Genomic DNA, 23920 nt, shown 5'->3' with positions numbered 1-23920 from the left:
AGTATGCAAATGATCCCTTCAATTCTCTGTTGTAGACAGATAGCACTTCCTTCTAAGTATGTTAGATATATATAAAAATAAATGTTTAATATTAAATGCCTTCATCAAGGCATCCTCCAGTACCTGACAAAGTTACTAAACCAATATGTCTCTCTGAAGACTTTGCAATCCTCATAGCAGTCACTGTTGGGAATTCCTACATTTCCTGTGGTGAAATTCTCTGACACAATGAAACAAGCTTTTTCATGCTTTAGTTCAATATTATGGAACATGTTGCTTCTTGGAATTTGTTCAGAACTTATTGTCATTCCAGATAAATGAAAAACTTGGCTATAAATACTATTATATGGGCTAGCACCAGTTAGGTAGTAGGTATGTTATAGATTGGTCTTTTTGCTGCTGAGAAGTATTTTATATTGGGTTGGGTGGAGGTGCTAGAATCTTCTATTTTTGTTTCAATTTCTATTGCTGATGATTTATGATTTTATTATTGGGGGATTCCTGGTGGATAGGACTGGGGGAGTTTTGATGTTGTTAAATGGGGGCACTGTTGTTTTATGCTTGATGCTGTTGATACTGGGTTTTTTTAAATATATATTTTATTGTAAATCACTTTTGGGGGGGGGGGGAGGTAATGGCAAAATGGACAAATCAGCTTCAATAAATGAAACAAAATGTCCTTTCATATAGCACAATACCTATCTTTGTCCCACTGAAGGATAGCCCTAAGGAGACCCACATAAATGATCTTAAATGTTTCTTGCCCCCAAGTGTCAGGCTAATAAAATTTGTAAACAAGGTAATGTAAAGAAGGAAATGATACTTTTCTTTCTTGAGTTTCTTGATAAGAAAGTTTGTCAGTTTTTAGGTGATATTAAATGAAATGATGAAATGATTTATTTCATATTCTTAAGCTTTTAATGGTTAGTTGGTTGGTTAAGTGTGCATAATCAGAGTGGATATCCTCCTGCCTTCCACTACAAAAATGAGCCAGAGGCAGCAGTACATGTTTGTGGAGTTAATAAAGGCTGCTGTATCGTATGGCTTTAGCATGTGCTCTGGCCCTTAGATTATGTGTAATCTTTAAGGTTTCTTTTGAAAGTCCACAGTCTTTTTGTACAAGACGCCCTTCAATTTACTTCTACATAATTCTCAACTGGCCTTTGAGAAAGGAATCATTCTTCTAGAGATGGGACAAGAAATAAAATGACCATTTGGAATGAACCAATTTTGTCTTCTCTACCCTGCACTCACCTTTCCTCCATCAATTCACCTTTTTCCAGGAGGGAAAAGGGTTACCTTTCAGACAGAATTATTCCACACTAGTCATGGCTTTGAATGCTGAATGCTTCAGGTTATGTCAAGGATTTAGATTTAATCAATGAAATGAAGCTTGGTTTGGAAATCACCTCCATTCAATCTAATTCCTGAAATACCACTCTTACCTCTTAGCCAGGAAGGGTGTAGGTATATCTTGCGTTGGACTGCTGTAAGACACAAAGGCCAATGAACAACATCATTTGTGGCGCATACAGGGAAATTCTGTGTATACAGATCTTAATGAAATAGATTTTTTGGTAGCTGAAGAATCCTGCAAAATCTCTGTCACATAGCTTTATGAAAAATGATATTGTTTTGGCTTTGATCATTACATTTTTCCTGCTTCAAATGTTTTGCTCTTGTTGTATTGCTTTCAGACTTACCCGTTGCTCCTCTTTGCAGCTGACAAGACATAGGACCGCTGTTTGGAAGCTGTGCCCTTCAGGATACTACTGGCTGCCTCTGACCTACAGGAAAAAGAAAATGTGGAAGATGGTAGAGAAGCATGTAGTATGTTTGTGAAATCAGTTGATATGTTGGCATGTTGCTGTTGTATTGAATTAAATAATCCTATGTGAAGGTGCTATATTCACTGCAGCATACTGTGGTGCAGTATTCTGTTACACCATCTGGGGATCTCAAGAGTTGGACTTGCAACCTATTGGCTACAAAAATAAGGGTGAATTTTAAAAGCCAGGCGTGCGCCAAAATCAGGAGATGCATGCACATGTAGGGCTTACACGTGCCTGCCGTATTTTTAAAGCTACCTATATGTACACATATCTCCTGCTGTGCACACATCTCACTCAGAATCAAAAAGGGGAATGGTGTGGGCGGGGCCTGGGTGTTCCAGGGCGGGGCCAAGAGATGTATGTGCAAATACTTATGCGTTTGGGCGTGTACCCAGGTCTAGTGCCGCTTAACTTTACCTCTGCTATGGAGATGTAAGGGTAAAAACCAAAAACAAAAAAGCCATTCCTGAAGGGTTTAAAGGGCCTGGGGTAACTGGGGGAGTGCACTGACACACATGCATCTCAGCGCACCTGTGCACCCCTTTGAAAGTTACAGTCCCAGAACTCTGCGCTTAAGGAAATGGAGAAACTCTCCTAGTTGAGTTAGTAGGAGGAACCCCATATTGACCTTAGCCTGCTTGCTATTATATTACCCCAGCTTGACCCCAACTGAAGGCAAAAGATAACAAAAACCATGTCAGGCATAATATTCAGCTAACAAATTCTGACATCTCCTTGGATATCCAAAAGAAGTCTATATTGCCATTTTCTGCAGCATTCCTGCACTACACCTTTAATACCTTTACCCTTTGAATCTCTGACTTACTCAGCTCAACACCGCTGTTTTTACACTTTCTCATGACAACCTTGTATAGTTTAAGGTTATGGTTTTGCTAGTATCATGACCCCTACATCAAAATTGTTCTCCTTAAGATATATTTATTATTATAGTTGTCTAAGAAACCCTCTTTTATACTCCCTGTTATTATATACATATATATCCCTTGTATATTGTTGCATAGATCTATTACTTACACATATATCTCTTGTATATTTGTTTTCCACATTCTTTTTACTGTTCGTTGTAAGGGCTACGCCCACAAGTTCTCAGTTGTATGTAAACCGATACGATGTGCAAACGGCTATCGGTATATAAGAAACTCCAAATAAAAAAAATAAATAATATTCTTGAGTGTTCTCAAGAGTAGAAGTCAGCTGTAAACTTCTAATAATCCTGCACATCATCTGCAAGATTTCTATTATTATTTCTATAGAACTTTTCTGCAGTTATAGAAATCTTTTGTCAGATTATAAGATTGTTAATTGAATAGATCAGATTGAAAACATTTGTAGCTGACATTTCCTGGAGGCTCCTGTTTACTGTTCTGCTCCCCAGTCCTACCCCCAGCACTTCCTTTCCTTCTTAGCTTGACGTCAGCCCACCCCCAAAACACTGATCCCCTCCTCTCCAGCTCTCCCCAGTGCACCCTAATTACCTGTCCCCTCTTGATCCCAGCACTCTCATGTCCCCTGCCCAACCTGGGACCAACACTCTCCCAATCACCCTCCATAACCCGACCTCCAGCACAACAACGTTCACGTCCGTTTCCCTGCCCAGACCCGACCCAGCACGCTCTAACGCTCCACTCCATAACCTGACCCCAGCACACACCTTTACTCCCTTCTCAAGCCTGACCCCAGCACATCCTGCGCCTGCCCGCTCCCAGCACTCATTTGCCCAGCATATCCCACTAGACCCAGCACACTGTTACCCCCCACCCCAGCTTGAACACAGCATACTCTGCCCCCCCCCGGCTGATCCCCCCCACACGCTCTGTCTCCTCCTTGCCCAGCTGTACCCAGGACACTCTGCCCCCCTCTTAGCAGCTGTACCCAGCACATTTGGCCCTTCCCTCTTCAGCTTGATTGTAGGCACTCAGCTCCCCCTCCTCAGCTCAACCCCTGCACAATCGGCCACTCCTTCTCAGCTTGACCTCAGCACACTCCCTCCATCCTCCCCAGTTTGACCCTAGCACACTCCCCCCCCCCTCTTCCCAGCTGGACCCCTGCAGATTCACTCCCCCCCTCCCCCCCTCAACGCCAGCACACTCTTCCCGCCACAGCTTTGCCTCAGCATATTCTGACTCCCTTTCCCCACCTCCAGCATACTTCCCCCCCCCAGCACATCCTGACTCCCTGCCATAGCTCAGTTCCAGCACTCCCTTTTGCACTGCCCAGTGTGACCCAGCTCATTCCTGACTTCCCTCCCTAACTTAAACCCAGCACACACTTCCGAACCCCTCCGCAAGCCAGGATCAGTACACTCTCCCCCACCTGACACCGGCACACTCTGCTCCTCTCCCATTACTGAAAACAAAGAACCACTGAATATCCAACCCCCTCCTTAAAAACCCAAGGAAATTAAAGTACCTTGCCCACCAAACCTGATTTTGTGAAAATCCCTCCACTCCTCAGGTACTGCTAGGAATTTTCCCAGCCCCAGTCCTGCCCAAATTACATGTCTGTGAGACTTCTGAAGTGAATCATCATCTCCAGTAGCTTCTGCTCAAGTCCTCTAGCTTAACAAAATGGTCTGAGGCCAGTGCCATTATGCTGTATGGCAGATTCTAATTTAAGAAAAGTAATCAGAATACAGGCTAACCATTCTGCTTACCATATAAATGGGCGTATTTTATTGTCTTTTCAGGATAAAGCATTCATGTGCGTGGTGCATGTACTAAAATCTTGTGTACCCTCCCCTTGGCTGAGGTCACTTTCCCAGCCCTAGAGAGCTGGGAATTCACTCAACCAGGGTGGGGGAAAGAGTTCTCTGGGTCCTATGGAACGGTGACCAGCTCACCTGCAAGGCCAAACTGAGTAGAGGTTACCTCAAAAGATAATGTCCACACCAGTACTGTGCTCCAAACAGAAAGCAATTTACTTAGAAAAATTAACCAGATTTCAGCTAGCACAAAGAAATATCAATAGCAAAAAAAGTAAATGGCCCCAGGTCACCCTCTGCTCCTTCTTCCCCAGGTCTGCTGCAGGCCCCACAAAGGTTACAGAGTTTCTCTTGATCTTGAACACAGAACTCACACTTCAGCAGATGGACCTATGAAAATGATTCCACATTCTTCTAGTGGCAGACTTCCTAGGATGAGATTTTGGACAATCCAGAGGTGGGCTATCTTCCTTTAAAACACTATCCAAGAGCTGGCAAGTCAGGCAAGGACAACTTCTCCTTATTGTTCTCCCTTCCCTGAAGTTCTTTATTCTTCAACACTACACAGATGTTTATCAGACTTAAATCTTGAGCAATTCTCTGGTGCCTTGAGGGAGGCATTTTTATACTTCCTAAATTTATCCCATCCCATCTGGGGAAAGAACCACCCGATCACTCCCATAACACATATACAGACCCTATGAACTCCCTCTGAACCTCCTGTGCTAGAAGGTTCCCAATAATATTCATAGAAACTCTCCAGAATACCTCTGAACTCTTAATGATCCCCTCCACTGTGAAAGATCCTTAGTGTTCAAGGAGTGAAACGCTTTCATGGGATGATACCTAACCTCACCTCATATTAGTAAGTTTTTGTTACCTCTTTGAATGTTCCTCTGGTGAAAAAGGTTCATCATCATCTTCTTCAATATCACCTGTTGAGCTAGGTCTTATATTAAATGGAGCTCTATTGGATACATGAATGAGGGAGAAAAGAGACATCATTATTATCATCATACTGGTAGTTGAGATATCAATTTTATTGAGGTTATCTTATTAAGAAGATATTGTACTATACCTTGGGATTTCCTGTTGGTTAGCAGCCTTGTTTATGCACAGATTTTCTACTCATGCAAATGAGATGGGTTGAAAAGTTGAACATAAACTTGAGCTCCTGGGAGAGCCAAAGAAAAACAACTACAGCTCACTGAGGTGTAGCTGTCTTTTTTGGAAAAACAGTCTGTGAAGGTGTTTTTGTGTGCTGGTTTTCAGAATATTCATAAATAAGGAGATGCTTTGCCTGTTTTTTCATCACAGCAGCTCAATTATGAATTTAAATAAACTTTTGCATGTAGCAGACTTTTTGCAAAAGTTTGGTACAGAGACTGGCCTAAAGTGTTATGAATTGCTCTGCCCGCGGGCTTCCCCGTGAGCAGGCACTCACCGTCTCGCTGCTCTTCTTCACCCGACGCGGCAGGATGCCGCCGTCGGGCCTTTTACGCGGCTGGAGCCGCGGTCTTGCCTGCCCCAAGCGGCCCAGAGGCTGCCCCAGATCTTCATCTTCACCGCGGTCGGAGCCGCGGCCTTTCTGCCCCTCCCCGCGGGGCCGGGGCTGCCCCTGATGTCAATTCCATCTTCGTGGCGCTAAGGCTGCATCCCCAGGCTGGTCCGGCAGCTGGAGCCACCCCCGGGGTTCCCGCAGCGGCTGGAGCCACTGCCGACGTCAGGGCCTGCTCCTCAGGCCCTGCTTGCGTCTATACGCGTTGACGTCGGTGCAGGCCGCTGTCCGCGGTCCTGCACAGCTCTCTGCTGCTCCTGTTTGCTTCCTAGGCGCCAGCGCGCGCCTCTCTACCTGATTTAAAGGGCCAGGCACAGGAAGTGTGCTGGCCCCACCTTTAATGGGACTTCCTGCTTTAGCCCTATAAAGGGCTGCTTCGTCAGTCTGTTCCTCGCCTTGCATCTGAGCGACATCCCTCTAGAGGCTCCTACCTACCAGAGTCTTGTAAGGTCTTCTGTTCTTCATGGAGCTCCTCGTCTCATCTGCCTTCTACCATGTCTTCATGTCTTGGTGTTTTGCCTGAGGTCCTGGTCCATGTTTGATATCTCGCCATGATCGTCTACCTCCTGATGTGCCTGCCTTCCAGGATGTTCTTCCCTGCGTCTTCATCTGGTGCTCCTGAGCCTTTCGATCCTGTAGGCCTGTTCTCTCGGATGATGTGTGCCCGGGAATGAGGTGGCCTGCAGGTGGGATTGCCCTGGTGCTGTTGAGCCTCCGTTCCCGCCAGCCATAGAGGGAGTTTCGGATGACACCGGCTTCGTCATTGGAGTTCCTCTTTGCCTGGACTTTCCCTGTGCTTGTCCCGTTCTCTTCGTGGTCCGTAACCAGCCCCCAAGGACTGTGTAGGGTGCGAAGTGGGACAGGGTGGTCCGCGACTCAGTCCCGCGGGTGGCCTGAGTAGGGCGCCCTGAGAGACAGTGCAAATGTCCTTCCGCCCAGCTGTTGTCAAGTACCAAGTGTCTTTGTCAGTGATGCCGCCGAATCAGCCAAGTGTCTTCGTCAGTGATGCCGCTGCATCAGCCAACTGTCTTTGTCAAGGATGCCGTCGCATCAGCCAAGTGTCTTCATCAAGGATGCCGTCGCATCAACTAAGTGTTGTGTCAGCGATGCCGTCGCATCGACCATAGTCCTGTCTTCATGTCAAGGCCTCCGTCTGCCCTCAACCTCAGGCCAGGCCTGCTGCTCCATGCTGTTCCACAGCAGGTCCGAAAGGGCTCGGAATGGTCGGATGACCATTCAACTTCCAACATCCTTGGATGTTGGCCTTGGGAGCTTGCAGGCCTGGCAGAGGGTCAGCCCGTCAGCCATGCGGAGCCACCGTCAACCTTCAGCTCGGCCCTGAAGGTCTGGGCCTGGGCTGAGGCCAAAGGGCACACTAAACCACCAGAGTGTAACAGAATGCAAGGCCTTTTGAGGCCTCCCTACACATCAGAATGCAAGGCCTTTAGAGGCCATTCCGACTGCTACACAACATAAAGTAGCACATTTTTTTTTACAGAAGCAGTATTTGCAAAAAAAAAACCATGCAAGATGCCAAAATTTTGACTTTTTTGTACACGGATTGGAGTTTTATGCATTTTTTTTTTCATGAACACCCCCTTTGTAAAAATATTCCTCAGTTTAGTACATAGGCCTGTAAGTAAGAAACTAGAAAATAATATGTGGTGTTAGCTTGGAACCAGCAGGCTCCCACTCTCCAGAAACCAACTAGGTCAATGCTGGCAATAAAAGAGGGAGAGTAATAGAGTAGGAAAAGAGAACAGAACGGATCTGAGGAATGATGGAAACAGAAAAGGGCTGGATCATTCTGTGGAGAAGGGAAGAGCAGGTTTCTTGTCAGGACTCACAGTTTCTTGTAATCCTCAGTTGTCATCTTATATCCGCTGGCTGTTGGCACACGTGGTAGACTAGCACTTTTGGTCTTCTGACCTTTGAAGCTGGAAACAGTAAAAGGGCTCGATTATTTCACCTCCTTTCAGGACTGTGAATATTTAAATTTTGGGCATCAAACAACATTCCCTTATCCAACTTCAGAAGCATTAAAATATTTTTTGGAAGTCCAATATTAAAAAAGGTCCATTCCCAAATATAAAGGAACAATTTGTAGAAGTTATTTTTTTTCCATCCCTGTTAGAGGCCTATGTACTAACTTACTTTTTTTTTTCACAACTGAGCTTTATGGGGCGGATTTTCAGAGCCCTGCTCGCCTAAATCCGCCCAAAACCGTGCGGATTTAGGCGAGCAGGGCCCTGCGCGCCGGTGAGCCTATTTTACATAGGCCTACCGGCGCGCGCAGAGCCCCGGGACTCGCGTAAGTCCCGGGGTTCTCCGAGGGGGGCGTGTCGGGGCGGGCCCGGTCGTCGCTGCGTTCAGGGGGCGTGTCGGCAGCATTTTGGGGCGGGTACGGGGGTGTGGCTACGGCCCGGGGCGGTCCGGGGGCGTGGCCGCGCCCTCCGTACCCGCCCCCAGGTCGCGTCCCGGCGCGCAACAGGCCCGCTGGCGCGTGGGGATTTACTTCTCCCTCCGGGAGGCGTAAATCCCCGGAGAAAGGTAAGGGGGGGTGTAGACAGGGCCGGGCGGGTGGGTTAGGTAGAGGAAGGGAGGGGAAGGTGAGGGGAGGGCGTTAGAGGATTCCCTCCAAGGCCGCTCCGATTTCGGAGCGGCCTTGGAGGGGACGGGGGTAGGCTGCGCGGCTCGGCGCGCGCCGGCTATACAAAATCAATAGCCTTGCGCGCGCCGATCCAGGTTTTTAGCAGATACGTGCGGCTCCGCGCGTATCTACTAAAATCCCGCGTACTTTTGTTGGCGCCTGGAGCGCCAACAAAAGTACGCCAACGCGCCTTGTTTGAAAATCTACCCCTATATGACTAAACATGCAAAAATGCCCATAAATGCATGAAAACACCAACATTTCAGGGTTTGGTACCTTTTTTTTTTTTTTTTATGAAACCCCATTTATGAAAAATTTCCAAGTTTGCCACGTCACAAATAATAAACATTTTTGCATACTCTGCAATGCGTGAAAGTTTATTTCGATTCAAAATTAATGAGCTGCTACGATGCAAAAAAAAAAAAAAAGCAAAGCAACTCAATGATTTTGTTTTTCATGAAAACCAGTATGCGAAAATATCTTTTCATGCTGGTTTTCGCAAAAAACATAAGTACACCTCAGTGAGAGAAGGCTGAGATTGCGAGCAGGAGAGAAATGAAGGGTGCAGAATGAAGTGGGAATGAAATAGAAAGACAAGGAATGAGGATGGAAAGTACAGGGGCTGAGTCTCTTCTCTAGTCAATTTTAGGAAGCTATGAGAGAGCTGTGAAGAAACAGCAGAAATAGAGGGAGGTGTAATTATTATTTTTTTAGCATTTTTACACTTATTGGAACCTGTACCATAATTTTGTTGGCAAATTTTCTCCGGGGAGTTTATTTGCATCTGGAGAAAAATTGCACAGAAAAGCCCTGCTAATCTGCAGAAAATCCCACAGGTTAGTCCATTGGCCCCTTAGTTTGAGGTTTTTGGAAATGTATAAACAACATTGTTTTGGATTTTAAATCAGAGCTTAGCTTCCTCTTGGTGTATGGCAAACAGAGCCCAGCATTTGTACACATTGGGGTAGATTTTCAAAGGGTTACGCGCGTAACCTTGAAAACCCGCCCCTGCACCACCGAGCCTATTTTACATAGGCTCGGTGGTGCATGCAAGCCCCAGGAAGCGCGTATGTCCGGGGGCTTTGAAAAAGGGGCGGGAAGGGGGCGGTCCCAAGTCCTCCAGCACAGTGGCCTTGCCAGAGGTTCGCGCGCCGGCAGCCAGCCAGCGCGCGCAAGATATCCCTGCAAGAGGCAGGCGTAAAAAATAAAATAAGGTTAGGGGGGGGGGATTTAGGTAGGGCTGGGGGGGTAGGTTAGACAGGGGAAGGGAGGGGAAGGTGGGGGGAGTGAAAGAAAAGTTCCCTTCAAGGCCGCTCCGATTTTGGAGCGGCCTTGGAGGGAACGGGGAAAGCCATCGGAGCTTGAATTTTAGTGTGTATTAGTTTGCATTTAATAAAAACTAGCTTGAATTTACCCTGCTTGCCAGATAGGGACTATGTTGAAAAATAATAGTTATTTATTGGCGACTCCTTTTTTGAGTAGTTTATTAATCTCTCTAATTTCTGTTCTGCCTTGGTTAATAAAAGGTGCAACTAATTACTTTTGGTCATACAATGGGACTGTATTTTTTGCTCCTGCCATACGTGTCCAGCTTTGGCAGTAGGGCATGGGATAAGTCGCCCTCTATTTCTATACCTCAAAAGTGCTAGGAGACCTAAATATAAATGGCAAAGCCCCCTGTTATCAAATATAATTAAAAAGCCAAAAGAAAAGACAGATATGTTTTGTTATATATCCAATAGAGTTACATATCATTAAAGTTCATCTGAAAAATATTTCTAGTAGGCCTGCAATACATATCCTAAGCTGTGTTTTTAAGAAGGAATTGCACTTTTTTTTCCCTTTAAAGACTCAGGTAGTGCATGTGTATGAAAATCTGAAGGCACATAACTACCTGAGGGCCTGATTTACTAAGCTTTCTTTCCATGGACACAGGGAAGACAATGATCAGGGGTGCCCACAGCAACTTTTTCAGGGTTGGGGGAGGGATGGCTGTTGGGTATTAAAAGAAAAATAGGGATGTATAAAAACAAAATCAGAGAAATAGTTCTAAAAACAATTAGTCATTAAACTCTGGGAGGAGGGAAGGTAAATGACCGCCCCCTCCCCCCCCCCCAGCCCTCACATTCCCCCTCTATCCCGTGGGCACTCATGGCAATGTTTCTCTTTTTCAAATGGAAATTCCTTGTAGGCACAAGAGTACCCGTGACCTTTGCACCCGCGTGGGAGCAGGTTCGAAATATGTATGTAAAAATGTATGCAACTTCAAACTGAAATTTCGGCGCATGCTTTCACTCTTCCAACCTAACTCCAGACCCTTTATTTCTGTGGGTAATGGCACACGTACTCTTACCCTTAAATGCAATAATCAAACTGCAGTTTTACACGGATAAACACATGTAAAAACATTGTATTGTCACCCTTAAAATGGGGAAAATCAGGCCTTTAGAGCCTCCGGTCTCCAACAACACTGTGCACTTACACAGAGCCTGACTCTTCTTAATTCAAACTGCTCCTTGGAGAAATTTCAGACTATTCGGGCCTGATTCATCAAGGCATTTTCTCATTGACACAGAATGGAAGAAACGCCTTAGTGAATCAGGCCCTATGACAGGTACAAGACCAAAATAAATGGTTTCCAGTCCCAGGTTGGTCTTTGGGGTATTTTAAAACTTATTTTTACTTTTTATTAAAACACCTTTCCTTATTTTGCAGTTTCCTTCACTTAAATCACATCTTGCTGTTGATTAGCATGTGTAATTGACATCCCTTTTTTTTTCTTCTGATTTCGAACTTAATCAGGAAATGTTCCACCTTCCCTGGGTTTTCTGCTTTCATGCACTTTGCAGCAATTGGGATGTAACTAACAGAGACAGAACACCTCCAAACCTCTCCTCTTCCCCGTGCACATGCAAACCATTTTGCACACTTAATGCAACCTGTGGCAGTTCTCATAGAGCTTGTACCGCTGACTGAGAAAAATGAGCAAGGCAGCCAGTCACCTGCGTGGGTAATGTTCTAAAACCAGGGCCTACGATGCTTAAAATCAAATCAGCAGCAGAAAATATTTCTTCATGGGAGGGGAAGGTGCACGGAACAGCCTTTCCCGTGGAGGTGGTGGAAATCAGAATGGTAAAGGAATCCAAGAAAGCTGGGATAAATATGGGGGCTCCCCGCTTGCAAAGAAATGAGGGGAAAACCTGAGATCAGCTGGGAGTTGCTGGACTGGGCAGACTGGTCCTTATCTGCCCTCTTCCTATGATCTCCAAGCTACAAGGCTCGGGTCTCGCACACACCTTTTTGTTGGGTATCCATTAGCAGGCAGGGGCTGATGGACTTTTGAGCTGGGCTCTAGAGGTATGGTGTACATCCCTCTGCAAGAAAGAGAGAGAGAGAGAGAGGAGTTAGAAAAGTCTCAGATGCGGTTGCAATGAATAATGATCCTAATTTTCGGTTACCCATCAATCACACTTAGTAAATGTTTTTTGTGATGCTGAAGAGCAGGGTCGTGCAATGCCTTTGTGCTGTCTGGAACATTATTATTATTTGTTTAGCCCTGAGTATTTTAAAGTGGTAATTTTGTAACAGCCTGCAAGTTAAACCATTTTTCAAAGAATAACTTACATGCATTGAAAAGTATCCCACTAAATTTACACGCAGAGAACCACAAAAAGCATGTACGTGTACGTCCCTCTCCAGCCCCTCCCACAGGAATACCTCCACTCAGTCTGGGTAAGCATGCACATATTGGACACAGCGGGGGCAATTTTATCACAGGCCCTTACCGCGGGTAAAGCACTATTTTGCCCATGGAAGTAAGGCTGAAAATCATCTTCTTAATTACTGTTCAAATATTTCCCAGCAAATATGGAAATTTTTGATCAATTTACATAGCACAGTCATAGTCATTCTTGTTGAGAAACTACTAGAATGTGCAGCTGAGCTTAAAGAAAGTTCAAGAGGGCAATTTTCAAAGCCAATTCTCACTGAAAATTGCCCACCCTGTGCACGGGTAAACGAAGGCACTAAGTTCCACAAGGGGCACACTTTTACCTGCATTGTAGTGAAGGTGTTCCCAGGGCAGGGTTAGGTCGGGGAGAATACATTGGGGTAGATTTTAGAAACTTGCGCACACGCGTACTTTTGTTCTCGCACCAGGCGTGAACAAGAGTACGCGGGATTTCAATAGATATGCGTGTAGCCGCGCGTATCCATTAAAATCCGGGGTTGGCGCGCGCAAGGCTGCCCAAAATTGGCAGCCTGCGCGCGCCAAGCCGTGCAGCCTGCCTTCGTTCCCTCCGAGGCCGCTCCGAAATCGGAGCGGCCTCGGAGGGAACTTTCTTTCCACCCCTCCGCACCTTCCCCTCCCTTCCCCTACCTAACCCACCCCCTGGCCCTATCTAAACCCCCCCCCCCCTACCTCTTGTTGAACAAGTTACGCCTGCTTGAAGCAGGCGTAACTTGCGCGCGCCGGGCCAACTGCCGGCGCGTGATTCCCAGGCCCGGAGCCGTTTCGGAGGCCTCGGCCATGCCCCCGGGCCGGAACCACGCCCCGCAGCCACGCCCCCAAATGACACGCTGCCGAGACACGCCCCCCGGAACGCCCCAGGACTTGCGCGCGCCACCAAGCCTACTCAACATAGGCTCGGCACACGCAGGGATTATTTGGGCCAGGTTTTTGGGGGGTACGCGCGTACCCCTTTGAAAATCTGTAATGTTAATTGCAACAAGAATGTTTGAAAATATGTAATGTTAATTGCACTGGCTTTTTACCCAGTTTTATGTATCCAAGTTCGAACATCCTGTTTATTGTAAGACATTCTCTTGTCAAGGTTATTGTTGGAATGTAAACCGACTTGATTGGTAACTCTGTTACTTGAATATCGGTATATAAACGTGCAAAATAAATAAATAAATAAATAAGTAAATTATGCAATCTTTATTACACTTAAGGGTGAATTTTTAAAACCTGGCTCGCGCCAATACTGGGAGATATGTGCGAGGCCGGGTTGTGCATGCACTGCGCGCATTTTCCAAGCAGCCCAGCCACGCACGTATCTCCCTGTACTCGTGGAAGAGCTGGGTTTGTAAAAAGGGGCAGGCTGGGGAGGGCCACCCCTTTTATTGGCATGGACTTGGAGGGAACTGGGGAAGGCCCGATTGCGTTGCCGTGTGTTTCTAAATAAAATCCCCCCCTTGTGGCCCGAGTCGGCACCCGTGCGCCCATGTGCACGCCGCTATAAAAATCATGCGCTCATGTGCACGCGGGTATCATATTTTATAACATGAGCACATCTTATAAAATCGGTGCGTCCATGTGCGCGTGCCGGGAACCACGAGCACATGGATACCCGCTCGCACCTTTTAAAATTGACCCTTTAGACATTACATATAAAGAAGGCAGTGGTAGGAACAAGGTTGGGAGGTTGGGTAAAAGGCCTGGGTTGAAAAGGAGGGGAGTGGGTGCACAGAGGGTAGAGAGTTGGTGTTGATTTAATTATGAGACTATATACACCCATTTACCCAAGAATCAGAGAGATTGAATAGGCCATTTGGTCCTTACCTGCTGTCATCTACTATGCTATTTTATCTATTCTCCTTATGTTATGAAGCTGTAAATTACAAATTTTTTCTTCCATTCAGCACCCCAAGGAAATGTTCACAGTCCTAAATGGTCTTGTCAATACTCATGATCACAGTGCAGGATGTACCAGAATACTGCATATGAGATCTCAATTATGTTTTCTCTTCCTGCATCAGTCTGCATCACTTTTTGAAAAATAAATAAAAGTGCCAACAGAGTGAGGTAAATGCTCTTCAGTTGTTTCTCCCCTGTCTTTCACCATAGACCTTTTACAAACCACAAGTCATCTTCCTTAAGAATTAAGTTTAGATTCGGCATATAGTACTGACCTGTATCCTGTAGATGAGCTAGACCTATGAAATAAATAGAGAAGACTGAATTATGAATTTGTAATGGGAAACCAACAGGGAAGTCTGATCAAAACATTCTTGGTATTCCTCAGTCTTGGTTTGTCAGAGGGATAGAGTCAGAGCTTGAGACGAAACCCAAACTTCAATGGGAGGAATGGACTACTGATTATGGCATTGTATTACGAGTCAACAAAATTTCTGGGTCATGAGTTAAACATTATGCCACTGTCTCAGTCTGTGACATTTGTGAAATCACTTCAACTCCCTTTGTCTCCAGGATCCAGTTGAAAATAAGTCATGTGTCTTAATCTGCCTTTCCTAGCCTCCAAATTAAAACAGTCTCAAGCATAATCATACAAAGTATTAGTTATTTGATTATTGAGTTGTAGTGTACATCAATGTTTTTAATTCAACTTCTCCACCCCAACTCATGTATTTAACTTTACTCCTCATTGAGGGGATGATTCACGAAGTTGTGGTATCGTTTTAATATGAAAAATGTGCATTATTTACCTCAGGCTGCATTTTCCTCAGTTTGATTTTCATGTTTAAACGGTTTTGCAGGACTCTTAATTAGCCCCTTAGTGTGTACCCATGGGGAATACATGAGTAGGACAACTTTCAAAGCCATGTACTCAAGTCAATAGTCGCTTACCTGGATAAATTAAACTGTCTGAAAACTGCTGGCCTCAGAATGGCTAAAATGTGTGCCCATTGTGCAAGCTTTTAGCAGCATTAGAAAGAAACATTCCCCAGAGTATATGTTTAGGCCAGGTGAGTAAAAGTGCAGGCCCAGAGTGGAATTTCCAAATCTGTGCATGCACTTATTCCCCCTTTCCTTCACCTACAGGAAAAGGAGATGCAAAGCCCAGCGATACATTTGTCATTGGGAAGCTGCCTGAGCAAACTTTCAAAACAAAACCCACATGTGCAGTTTTTTTTGAAAATTGTCTACCAGGTCCAGGGGTAAAGGACTTTGCACCTAGGCAGGCTGCTGAAAATTGTCTCCAATATGTACATCCAAAGTCCACATCCTGAACAGCACTCCTATGCTGCACAGTGAACACAGTTTAAAATTAAGCAAAATGTTAGTGCATCTGGTAGTGAAAGCGCAAGAGACAACCTAAAGCCAAGAAGGTAAGAAAAACAAAAAGGAATAAAGATCCAGTTACTTGTTTTGTGGACCAGGAGGTGATGGAGTTGCCGTATCATTCTCAATAGATTTAGCCAGTGAATCCCTAGGAAAAGTTGTGAGATATTATTAACAAGATAATTATACAGCCACAAAATGTTTGGAAATTCATATTAAAACTATAGGGATGTCAATGTGCAGCTAAAAGGTTTTTAGTTTAGTTTTTTTTTCTATTTTCATTACTTTTTCCTTTTGTGTCTTTTTAGTGTATACTAATTTCCATTTTGTGTGCATTAAAAAAATTAGCAAGTACTAGTCACAATAAAACTAGAAAAAAAAAGTGAATGCACACATCCCTAAAAAAATTCCAGGTTAACTAAAGTTACCAGATAACTCCAGATAATACTATGCTAGACCTGGCTGTATAACTTTCATCCCACTGAATTATGGGATTTGTAGTCCTGCTCAGAAGGGGCTCAGAATGGGGCCTATTTATTAAAGTGTGTTAATGCACTTTAACATACTTCAGCTTCTCCAGTTATGTGGAATTTACTAAAGGGCATTAAGCCCTTTGTGAATCCTGTGATTGCAGTAATGTTCTTATGTTCCTTTCCATGGAGGTACATTACCAGCATGGAAATATAGGCGTGATATTGGTCATACTAATGCCTATTAGTGGGCACCCAGCCCACCATGGAGATAGGGGCAGCTGAACCTGAATATTCCTCCTCATCCAGCACATCCTACCCTGGAGATTCCCCTATACACCCCACAAGCAGAACTTTCCATAAACCCACCCCTACTAAAATTATGAATGCCATCCCATACCTCTTAAAGTACCTCCCGACACCCCTTTTCCCAGTACAGTCTCAGGTCTTCAGGGGCAGGAGCTATGCCCTCCTGCCATGCCAACATCAAAATTCAAAATGGCACTGGCTGACCCGAGGCTCTCCTTTTCTCTTCATGTATGGCAAAAAGGGAAGCCTTGGATCAGCCGACACAATGTTGATAGACTGCATGGGTGGAATAGGAGCAAATGGGTATCGTTCCTGCTCCTGGAGACCTGAGACTGCCCTAAAGAGTGAGGCTTGGGAAAGAAGAGGGTTCTAGGGGTGGGAGGGTTTGTGCATGGGGAGGTTGTCTTTTTAGGAATTCTTGGTGGGGGGATTGAGGTTTATAGACAGGGGGTGGGGCTTAGTGACAGTGTGCGAGTTTTCTGCTTGAGGGAGGGAAATCTTCGGGGTTGGGGGAGATATATGTTGGAGGAGGGGAATGCCTTGGGCTTAGCTGTATGGGAACTTGTAGGTAAGTTTTCAAGGCTTATCATGGATAGTGTTAAGCCATTTTAATACTAATGAACTGCTTTGAATGGTTTTGCATGCAACGCAGCTCATTAGTTAACAACAGAAAAACAGCTCTACTTACCGTAGCAGTTCTTTAAACAAGAAAAACAGCAATGTAGTTTGCAGCTTTGCAATCTGGGCCTTAATTAAGTTCCTTTTCTTCCCAGAGGCCTCCTCTTTTCTCCTGGGCCTGGCTACTTATACTTCTTTCCTAGGGGATCACTGCCCAGGACCAGGATTCCCTGCTCAATCGGGTATAAAGTGGACTGGACCAGATCTCTGGAGCCAGTCCCTTAAGGTGTTCTGGTGTTTTCTCCTGTATGCCACTTCAGAGGCACCTTTATATTATGCTTTGTTAATGCATGAACGCATGTTAAATTACAAATTAAGCATTTGCATGAGCATTTCCAATAACACTAAACAATTTGGTGGTATGCATGGCACAAATTATCTAAGAACATAAGAACATGCCATGCTGGGTCAGACCAAGGGTCCATCATGCCCAGCATCCTGTTTCCAACAGTGGCCAAGCCAGGTCACAAGTACCTGGCAGGACCCCAAGTAGTAGATAAATTCCAAGAAGATAAGCAACTTGATGGACTGGGCCTGATAGACCCTTGGCATGACCCAGTATGGCAAGCCTTATGTTCTTATGTAATTTTTGCCATGCATTCCATGCCTCTGTGTGTGTGTGTGAGTGAGTGAGAGAGAGAGAGAGGGAGCCTGTGTGAGGGGCAGTACTGAGAGAGAGGGGTTCAATTCTGGGAGTGGAGATAGTGGAAGGTATTGAATCTAGAGGGGAGGGGAGAGAGAGAGTGGCAGGTGGAGGATTTGGGGCCTGAGAGGGCAAAGTGAAAAGAGAGTGGCCAGGGGAATAGGGAGAGAGGGTGGAAGAGACACTCTTACAGTGAACTTCTAGGGAAATTCTGCTCAAACTCTGCATCCTTAAGTAAAAACTTTCTTCTGTATTATATTTTAAATTAATTACTTAAAGACTGTCATGTATATTGTGCTATTTTGACCAATATAATGTATGCAGGATTTTGCAGAATTTTAAGTTTTTGTGCACAGAATTCCCCCAGGAGTAAACTACATTGTTGTTTTTCTTTTTTTAAAGAACTACTACGGTAAGTAGATCTGTTTTTCTGCTGTTTATTAATACAGTTGAAAGACAAGCCAGAGTATAGCGTGGGTCTATTCCATGGCCAGCCACAGACTGCTCATGGTACGACAATGCCAATGTGAGAAGGTGGCAATTTGGCCTGCCAGTCCCTTTTGATCTGAAACCCCCATAAAATCTAATTCCAGAGTAACTAAGTGTTACCTGCTACCCTTGAGAAGAGTGGGTGCACTGGGTGGTGATAAAGAAAGTCTGTCAGAGTCTTCAGTATTCCAGAATGGCTCTCTAGAGGAAAATGGAGAATATGCATGTAATGTTAGCTTAGGGTATGTATTTATTTTTCTATACCGATATTCGATTCGAAATATCACACTGGTTTACATACAACAGGATGTCTAAAGGCAAGCCTTTTGATGACATGATACAGTATAACAGATTAACCAAGTAAATATAAAGAAAACTTGCTTTACATAATAACTTTTCTAACAGTATTTATTTATTTATTTATTTAATGCGTTTTATATACCGTCATTTGGAAAAGTCAAAATAACGCCATCATAACAGTTTACAAAATAGGTTATAGGGAAATGGGGGGTTAACAAGAGTTGTAAAGTACAAACTGTTATTAGGCTTAGGAGGTAACATAAGTAATGATTACGTTCAGTTTATGAGTTCTTTCTTATTTACGAAAAGCATAGATGTGATGAATTTCAATTAGTCATGAGGTTGTATTGGAGAGTGGTGATGTTTAGATGATCCTTTGGGTAGATTGGTATGCTTTGTTGAACATCCAAGTTTTTAACTCTTTTTTAAAGGTTTTTAGGTTTTCTTGAATTCTTAGCTTAGTCGGGAGGGAGTTCCAAAGTTTTGGGCTACCAAGGGAGATTGCTCTATTTTGGGTAGAGGTGAGTTGATTTGAGTGCATTGGTGGTGTTTTTAGGAGTCCTTTATTTGCTGACCTCAGGTTTCTACTTGGGGTATGTAGATGTATGTAGGGGCTTAGCCAATTTTCTTGTTCTTCATATATAATTTTATGTAGGATAGAAAGGACCTTATATTCAATCCTGTATTTTATTGGTAGCCAATGAAGTGAAATAAGGGTTGGGGTGATGTGGTCATGCTTTTTGGCTCCTGTGAGGATTCTTGCAGCTGCATCCTGCAGGATCTGGAGAGGGCGAATGGTGTTTAGAGGTAAGTTGAGAAGTAGAGAGTTGCAGTAGTCTATATTGGAGAAAATTATAATTGTAGGACTGTTCTGAAGTCATTATTTGGGAGAAAAGGTTTTAGATGACGAAGTGTGAGTAGTTTATGATAACCGTCTTTGATTTTTGCTGATATATGATTTTTGAATGAAAGTTCTTTGTTGATTATTACTCCGAGGTTGCGGGCATGGTTATTGGAGATAAGATTGAATTTTGTTCTATGAGATTGAGTGGCGGTGTTTGCAGAGAGTTGTTCTTTCTGTCAAGTAATATTATTTCAGTTTTGTCACAGTTGAGGATGAGTTTTATGTTGGCTAGTATTTCCTTAATGCTGATTAGGTAATTGGCAGTTAATTTGTATGTTTCTTCAATCAATTTTTTATTGGAATTAATATTTGAATATCATCAGCATAGATGAAGTTGGTTAGATTCAGATTTGCAAGGAAGTGGCATAGTGGGAGAAGATATATGTTAAAGAGTGTTGCTGAAAGGGCGGATTCTTGGGGAACTCCAGTGTCTAAGTTGATTTTCTTTGATAGGGAATCATTACGTAGTACTTGGTAGGATCTTTGTGACAAGTAAGAGGAGAACCATTGAAGGGTTGTTTTGTTAGTACCAATTTCAGATAGACGATTAATCAGTATAGAGTGGTTTACAGTATCAAATGCTGCCGATAGGTTGAGCAGGATTAGAAGGTAACTTTGGCCTTTTTTGAATCCTTTGAGTACGAAATCATTCATAGCAAGTAGTAGTGTTTCTGTGTTAAGTTGCTTTCTGAAGCCAAATTGAGAAGGTAGGAGGATGTTATTATCATCTAGATGGTCAGTGAGTTGAGTGTGGACAATTTTCTCAATGATTTTGGCAATGAATGGGAGGTTTGATATGGGTCTGTAGTTCAGTGGATTTTCTGGATCTAGATTATTCTTTTTTAGAATGGGTTTAATGATAGCTGATTTTAGGCATTTTGGGTAGTTTCCTTCAGTGAGGGGAAAGGTTTACAATTTTAGTTAGTGTTTTGGTAATTGATGGATCGAGATTTTTTATTGTTGTGATGGGAATGGCGTCAATGGGGTGTTTAGTTGGGTTCATTTTTTTAATGCACATTTGGATTTCTAAGGAAGATGCTGTTTCAAAGTTGGACCAGGTTTTTGATTGAATGTTCAGTAATTTCTGGTCTTGAGATTCATTGTTTAGGTTGTTTTTTTATGAGTAATTTGATTTTTTCATTAAAGAAGTTGGCGAAGTCATTGCAGTTTAATCTTCGATGATGAAAGTGTTTGATCGTCTTGAGAGGATTTTGTTAAGCTTTTTGCTTTGTTGAAGAGCATCTTCGGGTTGTGTTGGTATTTGGTAACTTTTTTTGTAAATATGTTCTGACTTTAACTTACTATGTACAATGGCAGAGAGGGGGGGAACTGGCTGTGCCAAGGGAGGGTAACAAAAAGTGTGTGGGGGGGGGGGGGGAGCTGGGTGGGAGGGAGGGGGGACAGGGAGCCAGGGATTAATTTTCTGGAGGGAATGCTTTCTAAAAGAGCCAAGTTTTGAGATTCTTTCTGAAGGAAGGTGTAGAGGGGTCAGTTCTGAGAGGAGCTGGGAGGTTGTTCCAGATGTGGGGGCCTGCTATTGATGCAGCATGTTCTCTTGTGGAGACTTGATGAATTTCCTTAATGGAGGGAGTTGTAAGTAAACCTGTGTTGGTTGAGCGGAGGTTCCTTGTAGGGTTGCAGGGGTGCAGTGGTCCTTGTAACCATCTGGCCTTGTCATTGTGGATTGCTTTGTGGATGAGCATGAGGATCTTATATTGAGATCTGAATGGGACGGGTAGCCAGTAGAGTTGTTTGAGTAGGGGCGTGATGTGATCTGTTTTTTTTGCTATTTGTTAGTGATCTTGTGGCTGCATTCTGAAGGAGCTAGAGAGGCTTGAGGGTGGTAGCAGGCAGGCCTATTAGGAGGGTGTTGCAGTAATCTAACTTGGCGAAGAGGAGGGATTGTAGTACTGTCCGGTAATCTGGAGGATGTAGCAGGGGTTGGAGTTTCTTAAGGATTTGTAGTTTGTAGAAACCTTCTTTTATCAGTGTGTTGATATGATATTTAAAATGTAATTCCTTGTCCAAGGTGACTCCGAGGACTCTAACCATTGTGAACGATTTATATTTGAGCGATGTTGTAGGGTTAGTGGGGGGTGTTGAAGTTTTGCTGGAAAGGTGAAGAACTGCCGTTTTGCTCTGGTTGAGCGTGAGTGCCATTTGGGTGAGGATACATTTCATATCAGTAAGGTATGTTTCCCATCGGCTTAGTGTATTATTGATGCTATCTCTGATGGGAAGCAGAATCTGTACATCATCAGCATATAGGAAATAGGACAGGCTTGCTTTGCCCAAATAGTTGCATATGGCAGCATATAAACATTGAAGAGGGCAGGGGATAGGGATGAGCCTTGTGGGACTCCCTGTGAGAGGGGTATTAGTTCTGATGTTGTACTATTGTAGGTTACCTTAAAGGATCTGTTAGAGAAGAATGATTGAAACCATTGGAGGATGGTGCCATTGAGACCAATTTCTCTTAGTCTGTGAATTAAGATCTCATGGTTGACAATGTCAAATGCAGCAGAAATATCAAGAAGTATTAGGAGGAAGGAAATACCTTTGTCAAACCCTCGAAGTATTATATCTGTGAGGGTGAGTAGTAGTGATTCAGTGCTGTGAAATTTCTTGAAATCGTGTTGAACAGGAACAAGTATATTTTGGTTTTCTAGGAATTCTGAAAGTTGGTGGTTAACTGTTTTCTCGATGACCTTGGCCAGGAAAGGCAGGTTAGAGATGAGTCAGTAGTTGGACAGGATGGTCGGATCCAGTTGAGGTTTCTTTAGAATAGGTTTAACCATGGCACTTTTAAGGAAATCCGGGAGGAGACCTTGTTTGAGGGAAAGGTTGATGATGTCCGCGATGGGCCTTGCTAGGCAGTTCAGGATTAGTTTGAGGGTTTTCGTTGGAATGGGGCTGAGTGGGTATGCCACTGGGTTGATCTTCCGGACAATAGTTTCCATCTCGGTGGAGGCAATGATCTCAAATTGTGACCATTTTGATGTAGTAAGGGATGATGGTGTAGGGGGTTCAAGGTTGATTGGTGGGCTATTTGAACTTAGTTCGGATGTTCTGTTTTTAAGGTATTGGGCAAATTTTTGACTGGATATTGTTGTGTTATCTTTTTGAGGGGCGTTATTGATGGGCCGAGTCAGTTGAGTGACATAATCAAATAGGACTCTCGGGTTGCATTGGTAGTCATGAATTCTTTTAGTGTAGAAATTCCATTTGGCTTTGTTGTATATATGTAGAGCAGTGTTCTGTATCGGTCACATAATTGGTTTGTAGGGATTTTTCTCCAGGTTTTTTCTGCTTGCCTTAACAGGCATTTTATGTTTTTTAGCTCCTGGTTATACCAAGGTGCTTCGCATTTTGCTGAGGTACTTATTTCTTTTTTGATGGTTGGACATATATTTTTTGCTGTCTCCGTATTGTTTGCGGTCCAAAAAGTGGAACTAGTTATTGATGAAGGAAAAGTCCAAACACATTCTCTGGCTGCTGGGTTCTTGGAAAAGGTTGTTATTGAGTCGTTATGTAAAGTATCAAGCTTCTAAATTATTTCTCTACTGGACATGGAGAAATATCTCTCTGTGGCTGATTAACATAGCCCCCTAAGAGTGTGGCTTCTCTGAACACCAGACAAAAGATAATTATTACCTCAGGTGAACCAAAACCCTGGAAAAGAGCTCTGTCCAAACCAGATTGGCAGTTTCCACTTGCCAAAACTAAAAGCAGAGTTTCTTTAACAAAAATCAAATCACAGGCTCCACAGTTCATATTACAGACAGGTATAAAAAGAACAGCAGCAATAAAATCTACTTGGCACGAAAGGAAACCCTTCATCTCCTGACAAAACTAGTACTGTTCATTCGAACAGCAATTTCAATTTACTACTATAGTCAAGAAGCTAGGCCACAAGCCTAGAAGCATATGACTAAAATCTCTCCCTCCATGAAAAAAGTTGCATCACAAGCCCAGTACATGCCTGCAGTACTCACATAATCTTCTTGGACAGTTCTGGAATCTCAGATCTGTTGTCTATCCCTTGTGCACATGCCATCTCAACAACACTAACTGCATCGCCTTATATACTCATACATGGGCAAAGCTGACATTATCAGCTCTTAAGGAATCAACCTTCAGTTTACCTTTGCATGCTGACACATACAACTCAATGGTCAATGGATGTAGAGTTTAAGTATTATACAGGAAGAGTTTAAAAACTGACCATTTGCGACCAGGGTCACATCTGTAAACTTAATTGTAAACAAGATGTTTACTACCTTACATCCTGTAAATATGGAGAAGGCCTCTAGGGGAAAATGGAAGGATTTATTTTATCAC

The 23920-nt window shown here is 43.8% G+C and overlaps 1 protein-coding gene across 13 annotated transcripts in view; it reads right to left on the bottom strand.

The window, feature by feature from the left end:
• The window catches only part of ZNF185 (zinc finger protein 185 with LIM domain), a 220858-nt gene that overhangs the window by 133243 nt on the left and 63695 nt on the right, over window positions 1–23920 (bottom strand). For all 13 annotated transcript variants that reach the window (XM_029606612.1, XM_029606614.1, XM_029606618.1 and 10 more), the window contains exons 6-13: window positions 18496–18576; window positions 15869–15934; window positions 14676–14699; window positions 12059–12136; window positions 7960–8049; window positions 5435–5521; window positions 1704–1787; window positions 1446–1487 (exon numbers count right to left, since the gene is read on the bottom strand). In XM_029606612.1, the coding sequence (XP_029462472.1) occupies window positions 1446–1487; window positions 1704–1787; window positions 5435–5521; window positions 7960–8049; window positions 12059–12136; window positions 14676–14699; window positions 15869–15934; window positions 18496–18576 (552 nt within the window). The remainder of the gene's footprint in view (window positions 1–1445; window positions 1488–1703; window positions 1788–5434; window positions 5522–7959; window positions 8050–12058; window positions 12137–14675; window positions 14700–15868; window positions 15935–18495; window positions 18577–23920) is intronic.

This window comes from Rhinatrema bivittatum, chromosome 6, assembly GCF_901001135.1.
Source record: "Rhinatrema bivittatum chromosome 6, aRhiBiv1.1, whole genome shotgun sequence".
NCBI lineage: Eukaryota > Metazoa > Chordata > Amphibia > Gymnophiona > Rhinatrematidae > Rhinatrema > Rhinatrema bivittatum.
Note: the sequence above shows the minus strand (reverse complement) of the source record. Positions and strands in the feature narration are given on the sequence as shown.